Raw genomic sequence first — 23634 nt, 5'->3', positions numbered from 1 at the left:
AGCTGCTGTTATTATTATGCACATGTGTATCAGTCATCTATTAACAGCTATTGACAGAGATTATTCATGCATAAGAACTGAAAAAAAAGTTATGGATGTTCATTTACTTTTAATCAGATTAATGTTTAGTAAATTTAATACAGAACTTTAACAGTGTCAGAGTGGTGACACAGAGCTGTCATTCCTGCCTCACAGCTGCAGGAATACAAAATATCCCCCGGTATATGTGGATTGATTTGAGTTAGTGAATGTGCTTAACAGTATAGAGTTACCTGTTTTAACACTGAATATTGGAAATGTGTCAGTAATACTTATCAGTTAAGGAAATATGTTTATTCCTTCACAGGCTGTGAAGTAAATAAGATCCATCTCCTGTTTCTACATCTGATCCGAGCACCCAAAGATTCAATGTACGAACACTGGCCACTGTAGGACCAGATCATACGGTTTCAGAATATTAGTTTGTAAATAAAGGTATTAAATCTAAACAGTTACTTAATAGGTTTTTGTTTGGATTGCACATAACACACTCTTTTCTAATTGGCTGTGCAATTGTGCCCTGCAAAGGACTGGCATACCAAATCATATTTACATTATGCCTTATAACCCAGTGCTGCTGCAATAATAATTGGCTGCCTGTGACCTTAAACTGAATGGATTAAATATACCCCACAAACCATGCAGGATTAAATTTACAATAAATGCCTGTAAAATGTTGTTCAGTTATTGTCACTTGATTCCACACTATGCACAAGCTTAACTTTTTCTTCAATAGCTGTCACTAGATAGTCAGAGCAAGGCATGTACACAGTGTTATCACTGACCCTAATTCTTTTGTGAAATACTGTAATAATAATTGTGAAATAATCTAGTAGTTTTTTTTGAGTAGCTTAATAAACTTGCGTAATTATCCTCTAAACATTTCATCAAAATCGTGTCGCTCATGTTGAATAGAGAGACACTGCAACGAAAAAGTAGCTGTTTACTATGTTAACACTTGGAATTTTAAATTTCAGATCTCAAGTAATTCACACAATGTCCTAGACATTCAATAAATAGTTGTACCAGTGACTCTTTGTTTTAGAGTTTGATTGATTGAGGTGAACAGAGAACATCTTTCTGCAGAGATAAAGTTAAAATGTATTAACGGCTGTAGTTTGTCATTTTACCTTCTTTGACAGGTTTGTTTTTTCAGCATATCATGATACCTAACATCTTTATAGGCATTTTCATGAAAGCATTTTAAGAGTGGTTTTAAATAATCAGATCCCTTCTCTTCTATTGACTTCCACAAACCAGCCTGCTGTATCCTTGAATATGCACTTGCTCATGTTACTGTCAATATCATACTAGTACTTCCTTGCAGTACCTTCCCATTTAAGACCAATTCTTTGCTGTGTGCCCATTTTCACAAACATGTTTCATCTAGGCAGCTGTTATGCTCATTAGTCTACTTACAGTAGCTACTTTATATAGTGTATAGCCATTTAATGGCAAAGAACAGGTGGTCAACAAAAGTATTTCTTTAATGATCCAGTTGGCATGAACGAAAGTATTCAGTTACATTACCCAGTAAATAATACTTACTATTTTGTAGTTCACTTTTACATTATATCCATATGTAGTAATCTAAAGATTGCGTGCATTACGGTGCATAGCTGAATGTGGAGATCTCACAAGAACTGATACTTGAGCAATTGATACCAAAGAGTCAAAAAGTAATAATCCAAGTTTTTTTTTTTTTATTTTAAGTATTGGTAATGCTGAGAAAGTACAGCAGACGTGTGACTGCAAGTAGACAGATTACCTCAGAAGGCACAATAATATGAGAAAAGTGTGAGCAAAAGCTACATGTGAAAATGACTCATAGTGATGTTGATACAGTACTGCATCACTAGGTGTTTGGGGCAAAAAAAATATAGAAGTCATGTCTGGAAGTGTAGACGCACACACACACACACACACACACACACACAGAGGCTGTCATCATTGCCACTTTTACCCCATTATAAAATTAGTTTAGTTTAGAAACAGATTTTTGTAAGCTGTGAGGGTGAAATAACATTACCGATCAGATGAGAAGTAATCATTTGTTATGTTGTCACACATTTGTAAGTGTAGATTAAAAGATAATGAGATTAATTGCTTTTTATAGTGTTCTACATAGTCCTGAGAAACTCATTTATTCTGTGATTGTAATGAACAGTTTTAAAATTGTTCATCGATCCAAGTATTTGTCTATTTTCTAATTGGCATTTACTGTTTATGGTTGCGGAGTGAGGTTCTGTTCAATTAGGAGTTTCACATGCATCCTTAATTATGTATACAGTATAAGAGTGTGAGATGTGGAAGAACTGGCAGTGCTAACAACAGTTGTACAAAGTAAACATCGTGGCAAGATTTAAATGAAGAAGCTATTTTACTTGTCTGCACCAGCAATGACATGAGCTGCTACATTTGTTAATACCAAAATTAAATTTATTTAAAATTTTGATGCTTCGAAGGACAAGGCACATCTCCCTATTAATACAACATGTGCTGTGTTAACAGAAACACTTAATCACTAAAACACGCAGTGATCAGGACAGGCCAAACGGCATGCTTCATTGCTAACTACAAGTCTGCAAACGCTGAAATACCAGTTCAGAAACAGAATGGATCAATGGTTAAAGTTGACGATTAAAGCTAAATCTTCTCACAAACCTGCAGCAAGCCAGATGCAGCAGCTGAAGCCAGCATTTTGTCTGGAACTCAGGAGAGCTTCCCGTCAGTTAATGTTGACATTTCACAGCATTAGAGATCATCAAACAGCAAAAACGACCTAGCAAAAACATCTGTGGCTAAGAGCCGTTAATATTTTGACAAATAAGTTGATTTGGGCTTTACTTGTATTAGTAGTGATTACCCTCAACTGCAATGTGTGGCGAGATGCTTTCCAGAAATACTATAGTATGAAACCATCACAACTATGGAGACAGCTGTGGCAGAGACACCTAGAAACAAGATATCCACAGCATAAGGATTCCTTTTATGATCATCCATTTGTCTTTTCAGACTGCTTACAAAGATTATGACTTTGGTATATGTGATATCTTTCAGATCTCAGTACTGGTACCAACATAGTTCCAAAGTAGGTGGTTTCGTTTTCGGAAGTCTGTAAAATGGGCGTTTTTCAAAATCTACAATAGTGAGTGACAAGATTGGGGGGTGGGGTGAAGGTTTTGAGAGGAAAGGAAACATTTACTGTCCGTACTGAAAACTTCTGGAACCCTACCATTTTAAACTTCACGCTTTTCGGTATTTTTTTTAGTACTAGTATGCTGTGCAACCCTTCATGATGCTGATTTTCTCTCACAATTAGGTTAGGTTTATAACATTTGTTTCTCATTCAAATAACTGAAATATCGACCTTTAGGGTTTAACCACCAATGTATTTGATGTACATGATAAAATCAGGGCAGTGGTTAAAAAGCTTTCATTTTGGTCTTAATGTCTAGATGAGAACAATATACAGGTTGTTTCTTAACTGAACAAAATTTGTCTACAAACAAATATATCTTGGTTGATACTATCCACCAGGTTATTAAGGAGCCTCTCACATATCTGGCTCTTCAGTTATATATGTGCTTTCCTGTGACTGAAGGTGCAAAGTTTTGGATTTGCAATCCTTTCAGTTGTTGTACTAGTGCCTCCGGTCATCATCTCCCACTAGGTCAGGAACAAAACCTAATAGAGACTTGAAGAAAATGAGGCTTAATTATTTATACCTGCAGAAATCACTGGAAAATGTACATAACAAATATCCAGTGCTTTCAGATGTGGCTGTGATGTTCCTGTTGCAAATCCTAACCACATAACTCTGTTAGAGTGTTTTTTCTGCACTCACTGGACTAAAATTGAAATACAGACATACTTTTGACTTGTATTCAGTAATGGGACTAAAACTGTCCTGCATCTTGCCAAACTTGCAGGGACTTCTCCAAGACACATTGATTGTGTGTAAAATAAATAAAAACAGAATAGGGTACATTAAAAAAGAGTTATGTGTTTTGTTATTGTGTAATGTTTATATACTGTATCCCAATTATTGCTACTACTAATAAACAAGGCATTCTTAAGGTGGTGCACAGAGAGTCTGTAGAGCTGTAAAGGGTTAACAAGTCTTGAAAAGTTTGTACATCACTGCTATAAGTAAAGGCATATCATGTATATTTGAATGGTATACTGAAGTATGTAATGCTGTCACTTTATTGAGTACAGGTAACAAAAATCCAAGTCATTTTCTAATTCTGAGTTTGTAGAAAGGCATAAGCAATGCCAAAATCTGATCACTCATGTAAGAAACCTTGAAAATGGCAAAACAAAGGCTGTTTAAAAGAAGTTTTAAAATCAAGGATTAATTTAAAATTGGCAAGTTTGATTTCACACAGGATGTTGGGACTAAGACAAAAAAAAGTAGATACAGATTTGGAAAATTAAAGCACCATTAATTTGTGACATTTGAAATTTGAATTATTTTGAGTCATCTGTTAAATATTACTCTTCGGTAATATTTTTTTATCCAGCTAATGATGCAAGTACAGTCCTGGCCAAAATTATCGGCACCCATGGAATTTTCGCAGAAAATGCACCATTTCTCCCAGAAAATTCTTGCAATTACAAATGTTTTGGTATACACATGTTTATTCCCTTTATGTGAATTGGAACAACGCAAAAAAAAAAACCAGATGAAAAAAGCCAAATCTGACATAATTTCACACAAAACTCAAAAACCGGGCTGGACAAAATTATTGGCACCCTTAACTTAATATTTGGTTGCACGCCCTTTGGAGGGTAAACAGTAGAATGATGAGCTTTACCAAAAAGCTCTACCTTGGCCTCATCTGTCCACTAGACGTTCGCCCAGAAGGATTTTGGCTTCCTCTAGTACATTTTGGCAAATTTCAGTCTGGCTTTTTTATATTTCTGTGTCAGCAGTGGGGTCCTCCTGGCTCTCCTGCCATAGCATTTCATTTCGTTCAGATGTCGATGGATAGTTTGAGCTGACACTGTTGCACCCTGAGTCTGCAGAACAGCTTGAATATGTTTTGAAGTTGATTGGGGCTGTTTATCCACCATTCGGACTATCCTTTGTTGCAGTCTTTTATCAATTTTTCTCTTCTGTCCATGTCCAGGGAGATTAGCTACAGTACCATGTATTGTGAACTTCTTGATTATGTTGCGCACAGTGGACAAAGGAACATGAAGATCTCTGGAGATGGACTTGCAGCCTTGAGATTGTTGATTTTTTTTCCACAATTTTTGTTCTTAATCCTCAGACAATTCTCTGCTCTTCTTTCTTTCTTCTTTCTGGCTGAAATCCGCCAAGATTATAAACCCCTGATTGGTTGTTACACTGGGAGGAATGGAATTCCCATCTCTGTCACACATTAAAATTCAAGCCGTGCATTGTATTTTGATATTTATGAATGCCGATACTAGTTTACTTAAACGATAGTTAAGTAACGACTTGATGGATATACTACTATTTTAAAGCTGTTGTTACTGTTAGTATTTATTTTACATTGTATTACAGAAAAAGGCACAATGTTGTTCACTTAACTAATAATGAAGGAACTTTAATGAAAAACCATTGCATCATAAAATTTCACTGGTATTGTTATTCAATAACTGTTATCTTGACATCCCTAGATGAAAATGTATTTATTAAGGGGGCATATTTACTTAAAATATTCAGACACATACAGTTTATTGATTAATTAATTCATATGTTTCTGAATCTTTGTACAGTACGTTTACCACATTTCTTGGACTTCTATTTATATTTGTACTGCTACAGGGAATTGCTGCATTTTTCATCTGTACCAGAAAAGGCATGTCATTTGGTATAATACCTTCTGTTATCACACATTTTCTTTTTCAGTTTCAGGCTGCTTTATGGTACTGTATTAGAAAAAAATAGCATTCTTTTTTGGAGAGCACAATAAGAAGGAATGCAGGGAATCACATAATGAACATTTTTAATAGTTAATCAAATATTTATTAGTATTGAGAACTTTAATGTGTTCTGTTTACATACAATCTTAAGAATGTATGAAAGTTTGATAATTGCTACTTACTGAAAGAAGCAAGCTAGATGCACGCTTGTTGTTCTTGTGTACCTCACAAAGAGATGTGCATGTGACCTTTGTTTATCCCAGATTTAAATATAACAAAACATTGTCAAACCCTGTCAATGTATTTCAGTGCTGTAAGGTTTCAAAGTGTATCCCAGCAGCACCGGCCACACGGCAGAAAACATCACAGGACAGGGTGCCAGGCAAATTGCAGGGCTCACTCACTCACGTACGCACACACACACATAGGTGCACAGGGTCAGTTTGGAATCGCCAATTAACCTAGCAAATGTTAAAGGCGACACTTCTGGGTTTAATTTTATATTGCATGAAATGTCTCATGTTTTATGTATGATCTGTCACATAGCTGTGATAACTGTACCACATGCATTATGATAAACAAATACATATACAGTATCTGGCACTCAAGTTTCAGTTATTATTTCAGATGAGAACCCCATAGCAGTCTCACCTTTACTGTCACGCAGAAAGTGAGCATTATACTCATAAAACATCTTTGGCCCTGACTATTAACTTTTACGCTAACATTATGATATAAAAGAGTCCCCCCAAGAACATATTAACTTTTTCATATTCTTCTTCATATAGTCTTTCCATAATTCTACTTTGTACGTACAGTAGATCTGATTTATTACTGAATTCCATACTGATGGTGGGTGTTATAGATAGACAGACAGGCATGATTACTCATTTTTAATTACTGATTGTGCTTTTAGTTTAACTGTATGCCTTCTTTTCCTAATAATCCCAAAGATCACCACCAAAAAGGCTAAAATTGCCATGAGTTGAGATGAGAAAAGAGTAAAATGCAAAAAAAAAAAACAGATAATCAGTATTTTTCTTTGCTAAACTTCAAGGTCTCCAATTACCATGATAATCATTGAAGGACATTTCAATGAATAGTTCTTGCATTATAATTTTTTATCTTATTAAATTTTTTTCTATAGTTGTTTGAGCAGCCTGCGGTAGGCTAGCGCCCTGCCTGGGGTTTCTTTCCTGCCTTGTGCCCTGTGTTGGCTGGGATTGGCTCCAGCTGACCCCCGTGACCCTGTAGTTAGGATATTGCGGGTTGGATAATGGATGGATGGATGTTTGAGCAGCATATCTAGGCAGGTACTGTACTGTGACAGGAAGCATCAATATTGTTTTTCACCAAAGCATCATGTTCAGCAGTTTAGCATGCTTAATTATGTAACACAGTCATTATCCAAGTTTGCAAAGTAGACAGTACTTTATTGATCCTTCAGGAGATGCTTACTTTCTCCAGCAACAACACAGAACATAAAACAGCTATCCTGCACAATCATTTTTTTCTGTTTTCTCCCATTACAAGATCATTAGAATTTGCACCCAAGTAGATTCAGAGACAGATTTTATCTGCAGGTAATAAGATTACTGTACAACCATTTAAACTTAAAAAACAACACAATCATTTCCTTATACATACCATACATATTGTGTATATTTGTTGCGTTGAATATATATATGATGCTGTTTTCATTGTCTTTTTATGTCTGTGGGACACATGCAAGTGAAATTTCTATTGTATTACATATACAAAATGCTGAACTTAAATTTGAACTTTAAAGATAAAGATCAAACTGCTGTATGAAGGCATAGTTTTGGATCCTGCACATCCTGTGCACTTATTGTATAGAATTTGCGAAGAAATCAAAACCTTTACCAATTTATAAATGACTAGGGTTATAATGGGAATAGTAAAAAGAGGCATGGCTACAGGCACCATTTTAGCTCATTAGCTGTGGGCACCTTTTTAGCACGTTATGGTGTAATGAGCAAGTGACTAACAGTGCCCAAAGACAACATGTAATGAAAAGGATGAATAGCATTAGATATGGTGGCCTGTCATTTTGTCATCATTTATTTGCCTGCCACTGGTTTGTTTGAGTCTAAAGTTAGTCCAGAAATACATCTGGTCTTTCTGTTCAGTTTATTCAGGTATCTTGTATCACCTGAGCTGGTATTTCTCAGGTAGAAGACAAAACTTTAGAAGTGTATGCTACCAACTTGTTAAGCTGATGTGAGCCTTCTCAAAAAGAACAGCCTGCTTTTACAGCTTTTTTTCTCCAATTAGGTCTGTATTGCCCACCCAACCTAGTGTTCAGATGAACTCCCTATTTGTTTATATATCTGAATGACCTCTTTATCTGTTACCATGATTGATCTCTGGAGCTCCATGGCATACTGGAATTCTGCCACCAACTCCTTTGTGTTGGAAATGTCAACTTTCGGATGGTTTTCCATGCATCATGTAACAAAGTCCTCAAAACCTTCTTGTACTTCTCCACATCTTCCATTGTCAGTGTAGTCCATAGCTGAGGGGTTATGTGAGAAATTCTTTAGTAGACAAGTTGAACTTGTATTTCAGGTTGGCTGTGTATAGAGTGAAGGGAAAGGGAGACAGAACAGTTCTAGAATACCCCATGTTGCTAATTGGCATCTCTGACACATAGTACTGGTTTCTCAAAGTGATCCCTGTCATTTGGTCCATGCACTGTAGTAATTAAAAACAAAATACACACTGATTAGGACAGTGTATTTTAACAATAATGAGCTATTTTTAGCATGTTTGTTTAATAAAATGCCCAGTCTGGACTGGATGGTTTTTGGGGCTTGGAGCCTAGGAAGTTTAGTTAAATAGTCTCTCTCTAGCTGTAGCTTCTGTTTTTCTGCTCTCTCTGGTCATTACACACTTTAAAAGTGAGTTTACCACTTTAATCCTTCTGTTTACTTCCTGTATTATTAATTACATGGGGAAAAAAAGATGAAGAAAATATGTGCACATTCAAAGGGCTACAATTTGTTGACAAATTATTTTCCGTATACAGTATTGCATTACATGTAACCTGGTCCACTGTCTTACCATATATTAAATAAACATAAAACCTCTAATGTAGCTGCCCCCCCATGTTTGTTTAACCCACTATTTACTAACTTTAAGAACATCATAAAAATCTACTGGAATAGTCACATTATGCAACACTACCTTTGTTTTAAGATTGCATAATGTTTTTACTGGTGACTTATTTTTTTAAAACTAATATTTATCTAAATAATAATTCATCTATGTGTTTTACATATTTGCTTGAAGTGTTATTAGTAAGTATGTTATGCTGTTTTCTGTTTTTTTAGACCCTGAAGACACATTGTTGAGAATATATAGAGCAGAGATATACTTAATGCTTCAGCAGTGTAATGCAGCATTTGAAGAAATAGAAGCTGTTAATCTAAATTTCAAATGGAAAGAGGTTGGTGAAAAAGATCCAGAATGATTAAAAACTACTTCCAAAATGAAATTTAGTAATCAAAAAAATATATAGCTTGAGTGACTGCACTTGTATGCATTTGTACCTGTTTTTATTTTTTGATTGTGTTAATGTCCACTTTATGCCTAAGTTGAATAGATCTTTAACAGTTTAGCATGTCTGTCATTTGACTAGTCATCATTTTAAAACAAGCTTGGTAAAGATATCCACATAATAAGGCAATCTACTAGTATCTTACATATACATAATACAGCTTCTCCATGGCAGAGCATTTATTTAAATGTGTGATGATGGGCAAAAACCATTCTAAATTAAGGCTTTGCCATTCCTACTCTCTGTCACTATTTTCACTAGATCTGCTAATCTACACCCTCACATTGGTAAAGGTAAATTAGCATTATCATTGTCTCCCTTAAAATATCACTTGATTGTCCTTTATATCTTTGATTTTGGGAACCAGATATTGCACACCAAACACACATTTAGTTTTGATCACCTTTTCAACTGTATGTTTGACAATGAATGGCTGTCTAATTGGAGGGAATGTTGTATTTAGAAATTGATATTACCCAAATTGATGTGGGCCATGTTAACACATGTGAAAGAGGTTTATACAGTACATATTTAATAGAGAAAGCATTTACCATATTTATGGTGCACGGTCCTTCAGACTTAAAAAAAAAAAAAAACTACAGGAAAAGTTTTATCAGTCAGTATTTGTCCTAGTAAAGGGTAGGACAATCAGATGTTAAATGTAATACTGAACATTTATTTATCTTCATCAGAAAATGTACAACATTTCCAGTATCATTTATAAATGGGACAATGCAATCAAAGTCATATACCATTTTTAGTGTGCAGTGTGTGTTTAAAATTCATAAAACAAGGCTCTTGGTTTTATTAAGTATTTATAATTTTCATTATATCTATTTGGTGTGAACCTAATGAGAGAACAATTTTATTATACCAATCATATAAAAAGACAGAAGACCACTTGTGTGATCCCTGAGAAACTAAGCTTTTCGTTGTCAGCAGGTTAGTGAGGGCAGCAATATGAGTATGTAGTTTTAAGTAATAATAAAAGTTATGGGTCAAATATAATGAAGCTGCATTTAAAAAAACTTCATTTTGATATTGAGTATGTTAGTCCACAAACCTTGCGTTGGTTCTCGCCTTGCACCCAAGCTCTAGTACGGTGTTTGAAGTACATTTTCTCATCATCACTTTTGTAGGGCTGCTTTCGAAAAGGAAAGATACTTAAAGACATTGGCCATACTGAGCAATCTCTTCAACTTTTTCTTCACTGTCTTGCCTTAGATGAAGATTTCACACCAGCAAAGAGAGAAATTGAACAGGTATGTATTTCTTCAGCAAATGTCTGTACCTAATCATTACATGTAGAGTCTTGAGATAAATGTTGTTGAAAAGCATTAACAATGAAAAAGAAATGTAAGTTATTACTTTTTAACAGTGATCCTTATTATTTAGAATTTTTGTCTTCTTTTGCATAAAATATCTTGTATAATCCTTATATACTGAACTTGCATGTTCCAAGAGAAAAAATGTGACATGTTGGCAATATTTTACAAGTGCAATTCTTTGATTTTTTTTTCTTCTTTTCTCTCTTTCTAATTGTATAAACATCAGTTTACAAATAATGGGGAAAATGTAATTGCAGAGGTGCAGCTGCAGTTGAACCCACAGGTATTCTGTGGCAATATGGTCGCACCTTTCTTTGTCTTTCCTTTATATGGGCTAATCCCCAAATCGGTGCAGTCTTATTTTTAAGTAATTAATGCTTCCAAAACCATACTGTGTAAGAAAAATAAAGAACATTAACGTGTCAGATGTATGAGATTTGTTTTTTGTCTTCTACAGTATCATTTCATGCTGGTTTTAATTCTAAATGGTGCCAAATTCTCCCAGGAACTGAAATTTTAATAAGCTTGCTAGGTAATTCTATAGATGCATGGTATAGTAGAGAACATGCATCTTCATGTCACTCACATCACATTCTGTATGTTGAATATCTGTACTCATTTTTTTCTGGTTGTATAGTAGTTAGCACAGTGCAGGATATGCTTAGCACATTTTAGTTTTTTAGTTTTCTCAAAAAATGTTGAGAGTTATTTATTAATTTTTGTGTGGGTCAAACAGAACAGAAACTTTTGTTTTTTTATTTTAAGCATTGACTAGAAATTCACACAGAGAGTGATTTAGGAAGATGAGATGCTACATGTAGCATCTCAGAAAACCTCCATTTTTTCTTTTTTTAAACATGAAGTTACAGAAGTATCTAGTCTGTTCTTGTGTTTTAAAATGGAGGTCATGGGTCCAAATGGGAAGATAAAAACCTTAAAACTTATTGAATATATTAATGATCCACATTCTTAAGCTTGCTTACATATTGTAAGCCAGAGTATCTGCATTATTTTAGAGGAAAAAAAGAAGCAAACTATTTTTGTAAGGTTCAGCCATTTTAAAATGAGGCCAGTGCTGTGTGTGCTTCACACAAAATTCCCTCTGGGATTTAAAAAGAAAGTCTACCAAACCTAACCTAATTGCTCCTTTCCCTCTGCAGAAATCTTTCAATCCTGTGGCATGATTTCCTCCAGTATATCCATTTAACCTTGAAAACTCTTCTTGCTTCTGCTATAATTAATATTATTGAATGTTGCTGCCTGGGGGTTAGTTGCTGTCTTGGTTTCATAGACAACTAGACAGTAATAACCGAAAAACGAAAAAAAGTTCAAACTTACCATAGCTCAGTCTTTCAGTATGTGTGATGAAGATAATAGACAAATCTACAGTACAGTTGTTTCAGTCATTGACATCAGAAATAATAGGGGCTTGAGTAATTGTCCACCAAGAAGAAACCGTGAAAGTTACTTGTAACTCAAAACATGTCCTCAGCAAAAATGACACAGAGACGGAATGCTCAGCTCTATCATAAAATCTGCCTTTTCATTCACCCAGTATATTTTTATCATTGCATGCACACAACACGCTACAGAAAGTGAGTAATCCTACATATTTTTCGGCATTGTGAACTTAGTATTGACAATCAGGTGACTTTGGCTTTCAGAAATGTAAGGGTTTGATATAAACATATTGTAATGTATTCAGTTATTTATCACCATTCGTATAAAGTACGAAGTACAGTGCATCCGGAAAGTATTCACAGCGCATCACTTTTTCCACATTTTGTTATGTTACAGCCTTATTCCAAAATGGATTAAATTCATTTTTTTCCTCATAATTCTACACACAACACCCCATAATGACAACGTGAAAAAAGTTTACTTGAGGTTTTTGTAAATTTATTAAAAATAAAAAAAACTGAGAAATCACATGTACATAAGTATTCACAGCCTTTGCTCAATACTTTGTTGATGCACATTTGGCAGCAATTACAGCCTCAAGTCTTTTTGAATATGATGCCACAAGCTTGGCACACCTATCTTTGGCCAGTTTCGCCAGTTCCTCTAGTTCCTCTTTGCAGCTCCTCTCAAGCTCCACCAGGTTGGATGGGAAGCGTCGGTGCACAGCCATTTTAAGATCTCTCCAGAGATGTTCAATCGGATTCAAGTCTGGGCTCTGGCTGGGCCACTCAAGGACATTCACAGAGTTGTCCTGAAGTCACTCCTTTGAGTTCTTGGCTGTGTGCTTAGGGTCATTGTCCTGCTGAAAGATGAACTGTCGCCCCAGTCTGAGGTGAAGAGCACTCTGGAGCAGGTTATCATCCAGGATGTCTCTGTACATTGCTGCAGTCATCTTTCCCTTTATCTTGACTAGTCTCCCAGTTCCTGCTGCTGAAAAACATCACCACAGCATGATTCTGCCACCACCATGCTTCACTGTAGGGATGGTATTGGCCTGGTGATGAGCGGTGCCTGGTTTCCTCCAAACATGACGCCTGACATTCACACCAAAGAGTTCAGTCTTTGTCTCATCAGACCAGAGAATTTTGTTTCTCATGGTCTGAGAGTCCTTCAGGTGCCTTTTGGCAAACTCCAGACAGGCTGCCATGTGCCTTTTACTAAGGAGTGGCTTCTGTCTGGCCACTCTACCATACAGGCCTGATTGGTGGATTGCTGCAGAGATGGTTGTACTTCTGGAAGGTTCTCCTCTCTCCACAGAGGACCTCTGGAGCTCTGACAGAGTGACCATCGGGTTCTTGGTCACCTCCCTGACTAAGGCCCTTCTCCCCCGATTGCTCAGTTTAGATGGCCGGCCAGCTCTAGGAAGAGTCCTGGTGGTTTCAAACGTCTTCCACTTACGGATGATGGAGGCCACTGTGCTCATTGGGACATTCAAAGCTACAGAAATTTTTCTGTAACCTTCCCAAGATTTGTGCCTTGAGACAATCCTGTCTCGGAGATCTACAGACAATTCCTTTGACTTCATGCTTAGTTAGTGCTCTGACATGAACTGTCAACTGTGGGACCTTATATAGACAGGTGTGTGCCTTTCCAAATCATGTCCAATCAACTGAATTTACCACAGGTGGACTCCAATTAAGCTGCAGAAACATCTCAAGGATGATCAGGGGAAACAGGATACACCTGAGCTCAATTTTGAGCTTCATGGCAAAGGCTGTGAATACTTATGTACATGTGCTTTCTCAATTTTTTTTTTTAATAAATTTGCAAAAACCTCAAACTTTTTTCACGTTGTCATTATGGGGTGTTGTGTGTAGAATTCTGAGGAAAAAAATGAATTTAATCCATTTTGGAATAAGGCTGTAACATAACAAAATGTGGAAAAAGTGATGCACTGTGAATACTTTCCGGATGCACTGTAGCTGTTGTATGTATGTTTTATAAATACCCACAACACTGCACTCAACATGAATCTTGCTTTGTAGGCCATGTAAAATATGACTGGACAGAATTTCAGTTTAGTTAAGTCATACATAAAATCACCAGGAGTGGTATTAAAATGTTTTTCATGCAACTTGGAGTAAGTAGTATGTACCCTTTGAACAATTTCCATGTGGAGAAAAGCAATGATAGCAAAGAGTGGAAGGAGCAAGCTGCTGGTGAAGGGTATAATGTTGAAAGGCAGCATGCTCATGGCACATCTGCCAGTGTACGAAATGTGACAATTAATTGTTGGCTTTCTTTGCTAGTTATTGACACGCACCAAGGCTGTTTCGGGAAGGACCAATGCAGTGTGGAATGTGACTTTATATAATGTGATTTAGTATGCGCTGCTCACGTTGCATATAAAAAATATGATTTGAATAGACCTGGCATAATTAATACTGTGGTAGGTGCACATTTTGAATCACATATGGCTACAGTGCTTTGACAGTGTATGCATATTCAAATCAGAAGATGTTATTGCATACTGACTTCTCTGCCACACCTTTATAAAGAACATTATTTGTTGCAAGCCATGGCAGTGTATAATCATTGATGAAAAACCCTGGACAGACTAAAGCAAGAAAATTTGCAGCATGGATCTATGTTGAGATGTAAATACTGATTGATGATATCAAAGCTCCACCCATGATAATTGCTGTAAACAGACGAACAAAACAGAAAATGTATCTTTACCTCAAGAAATGAGAACTAAGAATATACAATAAAATGTGTTGCTTCCCAAGTACTTCAGTTGTCTCAATCGTGCCACAGAAATGCAGAAGTAACTTTTTTTTTTTTTTTAATCGAAATATTTGCTGCTTTAAAGTGGACTTATTCAATCATTTTTTAGGCTTTTTCTTCTTACATTTAGACTCCTTCTCCTTCAGCACCATTGTAAAATGCAAGGCTGGGTTTTTTAAATTAAAAAAAGAATGCTTCACTTTAGAACACAATTACATGTGGTAAGTCAATATATGTATGATTATAAAGAAATAACTTAAACTTGAAAAATACCAAACTTGTCCAGATAAATGTGGTAAATATGCGCTGATCACTGCCTTGTGAAAGACCACTCTCAAACGACAGTGCGTCCATTTCTTAAAATATATAAATTTGTAAATACTGATTCTTGAATCAGAAAATACAGTTGAAAATTTTTATTTTCTCTGAATTGATTTTAGAAAAAAAATTGCTGCATTTATTTTAGTAGTATTCAGGATGTAAGATAACAAAGCTTAAAATAAACATTTTACAGCTCTGTGTTCTTTTTTTAGCCTTTGTTTATTTCCTTTAGAAGAAATTCAAACTATACTTTTTATTTTCCTAATATGCTGTCTTGAAAGCACATAAGTTGTATTAGTTTTGAAAGTAAAGTTCAAGTAAAGTAAATTATGGAGAAAGTTATTTGCTTTTTTTAGCAGTAGAACAAATATTAGAAAAATCTAAATCTACATAAGTAAGTTACCATATGCTTGAAATCAGCATAAGAATTCATACGGCACTAATTGGTTTCCATTTATTTTAAACATTATTTCTGTGGTAAATGCTTGTGTACATGTTTGGGAGTCTTTTAAAAAATAGTATTCATAACATACATTGTCAAAGGCATATGCTCTGCATAATGCTCTACAGTTACATAAAGATAAAGAATCATATTTTAAGGAGGATGGTATATTGTTGTTTCTGCAGGGTCTTTGTGGTTTATTGTGCCCTGGACCAGAAAATGTAAAGGAGCAACTGCGGGAAACTATGTTATGTTCTTCGTCTTGTTTTCGTAGTAAAGTTCCGTATGACTTTGCTTCTGAGGGAAGACTCAGCCATAAATATTGTGATGCAGACCAGGTAAGTTTGTATTTTTTTTAATACTATTGTAACTTAAAATCATATACTGTAATATTACAGGTAGTCGTCAACTTACAACCTATGCATCTTATGACCATTCGACCTTAAACTGCTACCAGGTCTCACGGGCAATCAACAGTTATCACCATGCCAGCTCCATATACTGTGACTGATTCATCTCGATCTCAATTTATTACCTGCACCGGTTTCAACTACATTCAGTTACATTTGTCTTACAAATGTACAAATTGTCTTACAACTACAGGAAAAAAAGACAGTTGATCTCGACATGAAAGTGAAGGTGATCAAGCATTTATGAGGGAGGATAAAAAACCAATGTCATCATATGTGACTTTAAGTTATACCATTGTAACCAGTGTTCACCACAAACACGTTACTACTTCGCTGTGGCTTTAAATCCAGTTAACCTCCGAAGCTTCTATGTTGTTACTCACGATGTGCAACTTCGTGTGAACTACCACAATGGGGTAATGAAACCACACAGAACTCCTTTATCTGTTAATGTTTATTATTAAGGGGCTGAAAAGTTAAACAAGAAAACATATGAGTGCTTAAACTCTGCTGGTACAATTCCTCTTCTCACAGCACATTGAATACTGGGAGAGACTCATCCTGATGATGTAACATAAAACAGACAAAGGAAGAGTTTATGAAGCTGTTAAAGGTTCCGCACCCGTGTGAGCAACAGTAATAATGAAACAAAACAATAAAAAAAATGTACATAAAAAAGATAGAAAATTTACATAATGTGCTAGGAATCTACAGTGGGATGCAAAAGTTTGGGCAACCTTGTTAATAGTCATTATTTTCCTGTATAAATCGTTGGTTGTTACGATAAAAAATGTCAGTTAAATATATCATATAGGAGACACACACAGTGATATTTGAGAAGTGAAATGAAGTTTATTGGATTTACAGAAAGTGTGCAATAATTGTTCAAACAAAATCAGGCAGGTGCATAAATTTGGGCACCACAAAAAAGAAATGAAATCAATATTTAGTAGATCCGCCTTTTGCAGAAATTACAGCCTCTAAACGCTTCCTGTAGGTTCCAATGAGAGTTTGGATTGTGGTTGAAGGTATTTTGGACCATTCCTCTTTCCAAAACATCTCTAGTTCATTCAGGTTTGATGGCTTCCGAGCATGGACAGCTCTCTTTAACACACACCACAGATTTTCAATTATATTCAGGTCTGGGGACTGAGATGGCCATTCCAGAACGTTGTACTTGTTCCTCTGCATGAATGCCTTAGTGGATTTTGAGCAGTGTTTCGGGTCGTTGTCTTGTTGAAAGATCCAGCCCCGGCGCAGCTTCAGCTTTGTCACTGATTCCTGGACATTGTTCTCAAGAATCTGCTGATACTGAGTGGAATCCATGCGTCCCTCAACTTTGACAAGATTCCCAGTCCCTGCACTGGCCACACAGCCCCACGGCATGATGGAACCACCACCATATTTTACTGTAGGTAGCAGGTGTTTTTCTTGGAATGCTGTGTTCTTTTTCCTCCATGCATAACGCCCCTTGTTATGCCCAAATAACTCAATTTTAGTTTCATCGGTCCACAGCACCTTATTCCAAAATGAAGCTGGCTTGTTCAAATGTGCTTGAGCATACCTCAAGCGGCTCTGTTTGTGCTGTGGGCGGAGAAAAGACTTCCTCTGCATCACTCTCGCATACAGCATCTCCTTGTGTAAAGTGCGCCAAATGGTTGAACGATGCACAGTGACTCCATCTGCTGCAAGATGATGTTGTAGGTCTTTGGTGCTGGTCTGTGGGTTGACTCTGACTGTTCTCACCATTCGTCGCTTCTGTCTATCCAAAATCTTTCTTGGTCTGCCACTTCGAGCCTTAACTTGAACTGAGCCTGTGGTCTTCCATTTCCTCAATATGTTCCTAACTGTGGAAACAGACAGCTTAAATCTCTGGGACATCTTTCTGTATCCTTTCCCTAAACCATGATGGTGAACAATCTTTGTCTTCAGGTCATTTGAGAGTTGTTTTGTGACCCCCATGTTGCTACTCTTCAGAGAAAATTAAAGGAGGAGGGAAACTTACAGTTGACCCCCTTAAATACTCTTTCTCTTAATAGGAGTCACCTGTTTATGTAGGTCAGGGGTCACTGAGCTTACAAAGCCAATTTGAGTTCCAATAATTAGTTCTAAAAGTTTTGGAATCAATAAAATGACAACGGTGCCCAAATTTATGCACCTGTAAATCCAATAAACTTTATTTCCCTTCTGAAATATCACTGTATGTCTCCTATATGATATATTTAAGTGACATTTTTTATCGTAACAACCAACGATTTATACAGGAAAATAATGTCTATTAACAAGGTTGCCCAAACTTTTGCATCCCACTGTGTATATGTGTGTATATATATATATATATATATATATATATATATATATATATATATATATATATATATATACTAGCAAAATACCCACGCTTCGCAGCGGAAAAGTAGTGTGTTAAAGAAGTAATGAAAAAAAAAGGAAACATTTTGAAAATAACATAACATGATTGTCAATGTAATTGTTTTGTCACTGTTATGAGTGTTTCTGTCATATATATATATACATACATATACATACACACAAATATATATATATATATATATATATATACATACACACATATATATAAACATATATATATATATACATTCATATCTACATATATACATACACACACACACACATATATATATATATATATATATATATATATATATATATATATATATATATATATATACAGTCTTTGGTGTGCGAGCAACTGTTGCTGGGGGTGCCATGAAGGAAGAAAAATGAAAAACATTATTTGTACAAAATCTTTATTTATCCATTCCTAAATAATTAAATGGGCAGGCTATTTCGTATCAGTGCAATACACTGCTTGTTAAAACGGATGACTCCCACTCTTACGTGCAAGTCTTCGTGGATATTATGAACTATCGTTTCTGTTCAAGTTCTATTTAAATTTTAAATAGAAGGAATTTTTATTTAGTCGACAGAATATTATTCCGGAATAATTTTATGAAGATGCCTCCTTTCCTACTTTTGATTGGGTAATATTTGATGTCATCGTTAGTTTGATTGGTCTTTTTAACTGTCCAGTGAGGAGGGCGGGTCTTTTAAGTAGAGTCTGCAAAGTGTGCGTCCCTTATTAAAAGTGGTAACCCTAGCTGGATTCTTTTTAACTCTTCTGCTTTCTATATCTTCTGCATTGCATTCAGGTCTTTCAAGTTATCGTGATGTTTTGTCTCATAGTGCCGTCTTAGATTAAATTCTGTAATTACAGCCACATTAGCTCCACAAATGAGACACACGTGTTTACCGGCAATGTCAGTAAACATATACTCAGCCTCCCACCGTTTTTTAAGGGCTCTATTTTCAGAATCAACTTTTCTTTTCGGCATCGTGTGGGCTAGCTTCACAATAACTTGCAGCATCATAAGCTAGACTTGATTAACGCGGTAAGTGTTCGGCAAGGCAGCTGAAGCGCTGCATTATGGGATCTGTAGTTTATTGTGTTACCAGCGCTTCATATCCCTGGGCCATTAATAATAATAATATACAACTCTCGTTTATATCCTGCCTCCTCTCATTAAACTTGTATCCCGCATTACCCGTGGGCATGCACGCCAGCGGCAGCCTATGAACTTAATTTAAATTTTATGTTTACACCGTGCTTTGTTTCCGAAGTAGCAGCACTCATGAATATGGTAGTATATGTCACTCGCTCGCTTCTTATTGTTTCGCTGCCTTTTCAATTATATAATGCATGTTTTCTTCAGCGCGTTTTGGAGCTCTTCCTGGTTTTCTACGTACTGCGTTAAAAGTCAGTTCACATGATTACGTGGGAGGCGTGATGATGTCACATGAAACTCCGCCCCCACGGCTTTCGCGCTCAACTCCATTACAGTAAATGGAGAAAAATCGCTTCCAGTTATGACCATTACGCGTAGAATTTCGAAAATGAAACCTGGCCAACTTTTGTAAGGAAGCTGTAAGGAATGAGCCTGCCAAATTTCAGCCTTCTACCTACACGGGAAGTTGGAGAATTAGTGATGAGTGAGTGAGTCAGTCAGTCAGTCAGTCAGTCAGTGAGGGCTTTGCCTTTTATTAGTATAGATATATATACATATAATCGACCAAGTCGTCCGACCATGGGGTATGCACGACAGAGCCCTGCCCGCCAACTCTAACCCTCCTCCCGCGCCCACCCTCGCTATTGAGGCATGTGCCTGCCCCCAACACCTCACCAAACACATCCTCAGTCGCTTTGGTCTCTGCTACAGTCCACATGCACCTCTGACCCACGTTGACTTTTCATTGTTGTTCTCGGTTCGGGCTGCTTTGCTTTGCTAACAAGTCTCTCTCATTGCTGCTGTCATTGTTTGTCCCCACAAGCCTCTGTTCTCCCTGTTGTTTCTGTGCCCCTTCTTTTTTTCCTTTGTTAGACCGACACCGAACCCGGAGTGATTGCCGCCGTCCTATCGCGATGCTGAATAGGGGATTGCTGAACTGTGTCTTTCAGGAAGTTTTCACCCATCAATGAATAATTATGCGGCTTATGCTACGCCGCGGGTCGGCTAGTGATGATTAAAAGGACCTGTAAATATTATCACTACATTCTAAAATAACATTGTAACACTTCTGCCAGGGCAGCAGTTCAGTAAATCTCATGATCACCTCTACCCTCAATCATATTCGCGCCATACTTGAACTTCTTCACTTAGGGTAGCTGGTTAGTCCTCACTTACATGGAAAATATTTTTCTGCTAATTCTAATGTCATCTACAACCCACTCAGCTACAGACTGTTGCAGTATACATCAGAGATCACAGTCTTTTCCTTCACAAACTCAAAAGTGCAGAGATGCAACCCTTATCCTAAAATAGATAACCAACATTTTGACTTTGACTTGAAAGTCATAAACAATAGAAGAGGCTATATGTCAGGGCCCAAATTGAATGTCTTGATATGATACAATTCCCTTTGGCCACTGTGGCAGCTTCATGCTTTTTGTCTTGCTAGTACTGATAATGGAATGTGGAGGCTCTTTCACAAGTCTTGGTGTGATGGGAGGTACTTGTTTACCTCAGTTATTGTTAGACCAATGTTTTCAGGAGATATATGATCTATAGGTTACACATTGCTAATTGATATAAGGGGAGGGGCCAGATAATGAAAAAATCAATTGTCTAATTTTTGTTGTATAATAACCTGAATCTAACATTATGTTCTATAAATCAATTGTATATTGAAAATGCCACGTACAAATAAAGACAAGTTTACATTTGTCCTAAATTGTTGGGTTGTAACCTATTTTGTAAAATTATCACCAATGTATTGTAAAACTATCTACGCTAGTTGACATTGGTTTAACACTAGATAGTACTGACCAATTTCTTAAACAATTATGTATATTGCTGTCTTTTGGTACTGTCCTTTTTACTATTAGTATCCTATTAGGTTATTGGTAATATACTTTATATTAAGCTTTTTTGTCTATAAGAACATTGTTTTATCATTTGAATTCCAATATACAAAAATATTGACAAATTTAGAAAGTTGCAACAGTATAAATCTACTTTTTCTTTATTTATACTTTTTGTTTCATTTAAAATGTATTAATCTGTTTTAGAATGATGGAGTTCAGTAAACACCAAAGAGCTTTGAAATTATAGGACTAAATAAAGTTGATCCATTATTTTTACATTAGTTGCCAGAAGAGCAAGTCTTAAAAAGAACCTCATCTGCACCACATCTGTCTGGATCAGAGAAGGGAACACTGCTCAAAAGGAAACTGTCCACTTCTGCAAAAGAAGCAGATTACAGAAAAGTTTATGACGATGGGCATAATAAACAGAAGAAGAAAGGTGACAATTGTAAACCTGATTTTTTTCTTTGCATAGTGCTGTGTGTTGATTTGTAAATTCAGCTGAAATTTTGTTGTGTAATATTGTTAATACTTGTTTTATATTATATTGCCTCCATCCCTAAAATGTTGTCATAGCTGGAACCAAGTGGTTACATTTCTCAATGGAAAGAAAGTAAAACGTTCTTGCATAATATCTGTAGTTATACGTTACCACAGTCATAAAGATTTTTTGGTATCCCTTTTTTTTTTTTTTTTTTTAAGCCCCTACAGTGGTGAGTCCAGTTAATATTAATTCTCACTATATGTCCCTTTTAATTATTATTTTACCAAATAATGGTGTTGGGACTTTGTACCCAAGTGTATCTTATACTTGTTATAGATTGCAAAGTTTATGAAGATTAAGAGGAGCTAATGTTTTCCATGCACACTTTTTAATGTAATTATGTACAATTAACAAGTAGCATGATGCTGCTACAAGTCATGTTATCACTTTGCAGTGTTTCAATTCAAATTTATTGCCAACAGAGACAAATGTTCTTCTTTTGACAAAGAACTGACTTAGCAAATATCTTAACCAATCCCTCAGCCTTTTATTTCTTGGTTTCTAAAGTTAAATACTGTGGTCATCTGAGGGGATGACAGTCTCAACAAAATAAATGATAAGGCGCCAACCCAGGTATCCCTGTTTACTTCCACTGAAAAACGAATAAACAAATGCTCAATGGCATCAAAAGGGAAAAAGAAAAACGGCCTCCAGTTGATGCAAGGCATAATATACAGTACAGGTTTCTTCAAGTTATAGAGGAAACTCAGTCTCTCTGGTCGCTCGATCCTAAAGTGACACCTCTGTTCAGGCGGCTGTACTTTTATGGCTCAGGAACCAAAGTAGTGGAGCCAGTTGCCTGCACTGGGTGGTTTCTCATTACAATGGTGGGAAAGGAAGACAACACAGCTAGTGGCATCATCCCATCTCAGTCTAGGCTGGAACAACATACCTTGTAGGAACACGGAGGGTGACCCTCCAATGTACATGCATAACACGGCATAGTAAGACAGAGTTAACTGAGGGAGAGATTCCAGTTTTTTATGACTCTGAATTGAATTAAGTAATGATACTTGACAGCAGGAGAAATTAGAATCAGCTGTGTCATTAAGTATTATTATTAGTTGCATCATACAGCAGTAGTTCAAAAAAAGCAAAACTTGAATTTGCTGCACCAAGCAATGTGATGAGTCCACACAAATGAAATGATTTGAAGGTATATCCTTCTGTAGCCTCCCGCCATAGGAGTTGAATAAAATGGCTCGTAGGAGTAAATTTACAGCTCCGTTTTCCAGTTTCTGAGCCACCATGCTGGTCTTCAGTTGGCTAGCTCTGCTGAACATTAAGCACCTTTGCTTTCCTCTATAAATTGATTGACCCTATTCTCTGGCAATTGCTGCCTTTATAAAAGGAATGCTGTTTTTCACTCACCTACCCTACCTCGGCTTCTGAGCAATACCAATTCCCAAAGTGGGAAATGGTTTCCTTCTTTACTCTACTTGCAGTATTGCAGCTCATAAGCAAAACATATAAGACATACATG

At 36.3% G+C, this 23634-nt stretch overlaps 1 protein-coding gene across 1 annotated transcript in view; it reads left to right on the top strand.

The window, feature by feature from the left end:
- Positions 1-23634, top strand: part of lonrf1l (LON peptidase N-terminal domain and ring finger 1, like) — a 57216-nt gene that overhangs the window by 3879 nt on the left and 29703 nt on the right. The window contains exons 2-5 of the mRNA XM_039750902.1: positions 9291-9406; positions 10657-10779; positions 15982-16134; positions 21890-22046. Of these exons, the coding sequence (XP_039606836.1) occupies positions 9291-9406; positions 10657-10779; positions 15982-16134; positions 21890-22046 (549 nt within the window). The remainder of the gene's footprint in view (positions 1-9290; positions 9407-10656; positions 10780-15981; positions 16135-21889; positions 22047-23634) is intronic.

The sequence above is a fragment of the Polypterus senegalus genome, chromosome 4 (assembly GCF_016835505.1).
Source record: "Polypterus senegalus isolate Bchr_013 chromosome 4, ASM1683550v1, whole genome shotgun sequence".
Classification (NCBI taxonomy): Eukaryota; Metazoa; Chordata; class Cladistia; order Polypteriformes; family Polypteridae; genus Polypterus; species Polypterus senegalus.
Note: the sequence above shows the minus strand (reverse complement) of the source record. Positions and strands in the feature narration are given on the sequence as shown.